General features: G+C 31.0%; 1 protein-coding gene across 1 annotated transcript; it reads right to left on the bottom strand.

Annotated features, from left to right (window-relative positions):
* Positions 1–1032: 1032 nt before the first annotated feature.
* On the bottom strand, positions 1033–2489 carry LOC113869771. The gene is made up of 2 exons (XM_027506241.1): positions 2375–2489; positions 1033–2289 (listed from the first exon to the last, which is right to left on the bottom strand). The coding sequence occupies exons 1-2, from the start codon at positions 2432–2434 to the stop codon at positions 1702–1704; spliced, it is 648 nt and encodes a 215-aa protein (XP_027362042.1). The 5' UTR covers positions 2435–2489; the 3' UTR covers positions 1033–1701.
* Positions 2490–5678: the final 3189 nt, after the last annotated feature.

A 5678-nucleotide genomic window follows, 5' to 3' on the forward strand; every position in this document is an offset into this window, starting at 1 on the left:
TAAAAGTTGATCTAATTTAAAAAAGAAATTTATTTTATTTTATTATTTTGATTTTTAACTTCTATAAGTACTTAGTAATATTTAAAATAAATATTTTAAAAATTAATTATCAATTATTTTAATTTCTAAATTTGGTATACTTTAATATTTTAATCCATAATTTTATCAAATATATGTCCCTTTTAACCTTAAAGTAAGAGACTAAATCACCTGATGATTATTAAAATCAAGGACCAAATTGGTAATGGTAATACTTATTTTAGTCTTTTATACAAAAGATCTATGGCTAAATTACATAAATCAATAAAAGCAATTAAAATTAGTTAATTTTTTTATTTATATAAAATATTATAACATAATAATTTTATCCTTACTTATTATCTTTGTACCTAATATTAATATCAACATTTAAATTTTATTGATTTTAATTTAAATTTTTATCAATTTTATTTATTAAGAGAAAATAAAAATACCTTATAAAAAACATAAAACGCCTTAAAATAAAAATCACTAAAGTTTTCTTAAAAAAATATCTTATAAAAAAAGTGATTTTATTAACTCTAGGCCATATAATTGATTTTTGGCACTTGTAAAGAGTACATTTTTATCAATAAAAATAATATTTATAATGCTTTTATGTTTTCAAAATAATAAATATTTTGTATTTTTAATAAAATTTGTCATTTTTATTATTTATCTTAAGTCTTAGAAGTTAAAGTTGACAATTTTTAAACAACAGGAATAGTTATCATCCAGGGATTAAATTAATTTTATAATTTTTTATACCAAATTAAATTGTAGTGCCTGTTTCATATATTAAATTGATTGACAATCATGAAAGTGAATGACAAAATTTGTTGGTTCACGATATTTGGGATTAAATTAATGGTTACTTATAAGTTCAACCACTGATTCAGTGTAATACTTCGTTGTTTTAAGTGATAATTATTGGCTTTGGGGATAAGCACTTGATCTAATAAGGGAAATTTGATTGAGGTCCCGGGCTAGTAATTGTTGACTCTGAATTTCATAGGTAGGTATGAAAATATAATAAATCTTTACTTTTTTTTTATCAATCAGAAGGAAGCACATGTTGACTTTAGTGCTTCAAATTACACAACTTAATTTTAAATTTTACAACATGTCATTACATTAATGTTTTGTTGAGAACATACTTAATGCCTATTAAATATACATTTGAAAGGGACTGCAGTTCAGCATAATCTTGAAATCTTTGATTTTTGAATGCTCGCCATCATTGGCTCCTTGAGATTAATTTATCAAACACTCTATTGTCCATTTCATGATGACTTATGCCCAGTCTCAATTTTAGATTCATTCGACTAACCAGAACTCAACAGCCAGGCTGCTGGAAGGATAAGATTTTTCCAAATAGAAAGAAAACAAGATACCTTAGTCATTGAATGTTAACGGGTGAACCTTTGAAGTTACAAAACCATTCCAAATACGGAAAAGACATGAAGAATAGCAACAAATGTTTCTCTTTTTCTTCTTATCTCTTTCTAAAAAATAAATAAACAAATAATAAATAAGCCAACATGTTACAGGCTAGAGAGAAAGAAGCTAGATAAACAATAACGGGTCAGGCTCCTTCTCACGGAGTAAATGTTGATTTGATCCTTAAATTCACACTGTATTTACAAAATTAAATGGCCAAGTTGAGACGTATGCAGAATCAATTCACCTTCGAATAAAGTGCACGTCCCCTGATCGTTGATCAACATGCTTAATCCATTTGTTGTGTCCTGAAACGGAGCTATTAGCATTACCCACTGTAGCAGACAAGTGTGCCATCTCAAGCCCCTTCCCCACCGGAAGAAACACCGAACGAACAAGACGCCGAGATCCTTGTGCCAACACGCTCCTCCATATAAAACTTGAGTTTGAATTTGCGTTCTTACAGAGCAGCACAGCACCCTCACTACTCAACTTGGCAAGCCTCAACGCTCTGGCAAAGTCCTTTCTTCGACCATCCACCACCATGAAATCTATGCCAACCAAACCATCCATCACATCTTCTGCTTCCCCCACCACTATTTCCGCCGACACACCTGCTTCACCCATTCTTTCTGTGTATTCCCTCCTTGACCTATCATCTGGGACTATGCACACGTGTCTTCCACCCGTATGGTGGCTCGCTACGGCTAATCCCACGCTTGTTGGAATAACTCCACCCTGCGACCATGTCTCCACTACGAGCTGCGCGTTCCACCCCGCAGCCATGGCGGAAACAAGCTCTGCCACACCCGATTCGCGGAAAAGCTGACACTGCACATACCGAAGTCAAGGTTAGAAGTGGAACAACATGAATGATGAGATAACAATTAAGAAAGGTGACTTAATTAACAATTACCGATTGAACTGTGTCGATGTATGCTTTGGATGCTCTCTCTGGTGACCAAACTAGTTTCATTTTTTGTGCGTGTTTGTGTTTGAGTTGTGTGCAAGGGGAATTGGGGGAATAGGGGGAGTGGGTTTTATTTATGTGAAAAGGGTAGGGACAAAGAGCGTTGACATTTCGTCTCTCGCTCGCTAATCCAACGTATTGCATTACGATATCAGTGTGTTTTTATGGGAGAGGACTAACGACGTTGTTACACTCACACCTCATTTTCTCGGTGCTTTCTTCGTCACAATTACTTCCTCTAAGGCTCTTACATCATATGCCAATACCAAACAAAGGAAAGGACTAAGTAACACCCAACTTTTTCATTTCTTTCTGTTGCCGGTTTTGGATTTTAGTGCGGGTTCTGTTCCTGCTTGCCTTTCCCTTTTCTGACTTTTATTCTAATTGCAATTGCAGCCTTGGAGACAAGCCCAGGGTGGTGATTGGCCAGTCACACAAAATATCAATAATATATTCAAATATCACTTCTTCTCTCTCTTAATATTTATATTAGGTAACCAATGCGACTCCTCTTTACAATTTTGTTTTCTCTAATCACTGACAATTGATTTCTGTCTAGCTTTGGGATATCTGATTTTGATTTTTAAATTGCTTTTTAACAGACTTGGCGATTTCAGAAATATCCTTATTAAATTAAAAAAATTTAAAATAAAGGACAATACAAATGTCCAACGGCAAGGAGTGGAGGATGTAAGACCATAGAAATAGGAACAATCCAGAAGGAAAATGGTCCAATAGAGACCGGTTTAAGATTGGTTCCAGAAACAAATATTTGTCTTCGGGTTCTGAGGTCACCGCCTTCGTAATTAATGACTACGACGAATAGGATCCAACTTCCAAGTCACGTTCAAAAGTTGCCAGCAGCATATATATTTAGCAAGAGCCTCGTTATGGGGAAAATGTATTATAAAAATTACAAAAATTATATTTTTTATTTATAATTAAATATTTTTCATTCCTTCTTTTATACTTTTATAGCATTCCTCTTTAGCGTGAAACAGCCATTACTTAATCCCATCACCCAGCCGAGAAACGCGCACAACCTTCATATTTTGGTCATTATAAATTTGGCCACACACAAGAAACAATATGGTCAATGTTTGCTTAGATTATTAACGTCGTCAGCACTTGAGTTCACATCTTCCATTGTATGTACACCACTTCTCATCTCATACTTCTAAGTTTTCATCGAAAATAATATATTATTTTTATAGCTTTTCTTTTTATTTATTCTAATAAATTTTTCAATTTTTTTATTTTAAGAAAATTTTTATTAAATTTATAAGATAAAAATACTTAATTAAACTTATTTCTAAGCATTGGTTATGTATATATCTCGGTAGGACCTTTAACTTGTATTGTAACAACAACAAAAAACCATTTCTTATGTACCTACCCCATTAACTAACAAACCGCCCGACAGTAATGAAAGAGTAACAGTATATTTTGTTTAAGCTTGACAAAAACATTTCTATAACATAACTTTTGTTTAAAACCTTTGGATGAAAAACAGTATTTCTGACAACTTTTTTGAAAAAAGTACTACAATATTTTTAATGTTTTTTATGAAAAAATTTACATAATTATTATATGTTTTTAAAATATATATTTTAAGTGAATAATGTTTTTATTTTAAAAAACATAACCAAATGAGACCTTATAATTTATTTATTCAATTAATTTTTAATTATGACAATTATAGTCATTCCTCGAGTTTGCTCATCGTTTTTAATTACTATTACGATTTTCTTGATTATTTTACACACTGCTGTAGAGGTATATGGCCTCACAAAAGGAAAGAACAAGCTAAATTAAAGGCAAATGTTAGTCAAAGTTGTCAAGGAGATATAAGTGATTTAATATTTTAAACAGTGAGAAATATTCAACAAAATATATTAAATAATTCATAATTGATATCACTAAACACTGGTTAATAAATAAGCTAAATTCCCGGCAAGAAAAAAGGAAAATATCTTTGAATGAATGAACATGGTGAATCAGCGAAAACAAAAGAGACTTTTTTGACCTAGGTAGCTTGAGTGGGAGACAAACAATGGTGACCTACTTTCCGACTCTGAACCACCCAATTAGCAGCACAAACTAGTCACAATCTTCATCCGTACATTTTAGTATATCCGTTCACATCATAGCTAGCTAAAAAGCATGTATTTCGCCTGGTTTGAACTAGACCTTTTGTCTCCTCATAAACTAGCTACAACGACGCCTAAATTGAAATTCACTTAACCAGCCAGTTGAGAAAAGCCCACACAATTTGCACTACTATCATATTGTCTATTTTATATAAAATTTTGCTTAAAAATTGTACATGTACAAATAAAATTTCTCCATAAAAAAATCCAAACAACTCATAGAACGTGGGCAATGCGGTATAATCAACGCTGAAATCATTGTTTTAAATGAAGGCTCAGTTGCCTCATTCTATATAGCAATAACAAAACCCATGAAGGGTTTGCACTTGCTTGCTAGTCTGTCACTGCCTTTTGGAGAGAGGGAGGAAGATAGTCAAAAGTCAACTTCTGCAAGTAGCTATTGGTGTTTTGTAATGCGTTGCATTCACGACAGATGCATAGCAAGGTGCTAAACATGTACGATGTATCCTTTCCATTCTTGGATAATGAAGTCAATTGTGTGATCGTGGCCTGTTCATGACAAAACTAAGAAGACAGTGTTCAATTGAAACAGAAGTAAGAAAGAAAAGCACAAGATGGTTCTTCTCAATTAGGCCATCTTTTCATTTGTTTTTTTCAGTGGCATTTAATGAATTATTTCATGTTTTAGTATAAATTTTGTTAAGATATATTATATTGATAAAAAATATATAGCTAAAATATTATTTATAAGTGTTTAACTTTTTTTATTAATTAACTTTTAAAAACAGTTATTTTAATTCTTTTAATATAATATTAAATTTTATTTAATTTAAATATTAGGTGGCTCAAAAATATTTAGTCCCACAAATTCTACGTCCCAGATGTCAAGTTTTAGATGTGAGAAATGTGTGTTAAGGTGTTATCAGTTAAGAATATGATCAAAATATTAATAAAGTTTTTTTCTCTTATTAATTATTTTTTAAACTAAATTAGGCTCAAATTTCTTGTAATATTTACTTTAGTTGTTTGAATTAAAGTATATTTAAGAGTTAAATTTTTAAAATAAAGGAAAGAGAGATCATATATTTTTTAAAAAATTATAATTAATATTCTGTACTTTATATTTTTAAATAAAATTA

The sequence above is a fragment of the Abrus precatorius genome, unplaced genomic scaffold (assembly GCF_003935025.1).
Source record: "Abrus precatorius isolate BTA unplaced genomic scaffold, Abrus_2018 Scaffold6, whole genome shotgun sequence".
Lineage (NCBI taxonomy): Eukaryota > Viridiplantae > Streptophyta > Magnoliopsida > Fabales > Fabaceae > Abrus > Abrus precatorius.

Bases quoted from the DNA above. Each gene is read 5' to 3' on its own strand.
- LOC113869771 (XM_027506241.1), bottom strand. From the start codon at position 2,434: ATGAAACTAGTTTGGTCACCAGAGAGAGCATCCAAAGCATACATCGAC. The intron at 2,290-2,374 runs GTAATTGTTAAT...CGGTATGTGCAG, and splicing joins ACATCGACACAGTTCAATCG to TGTCAGCTTTTCCGCGAATC.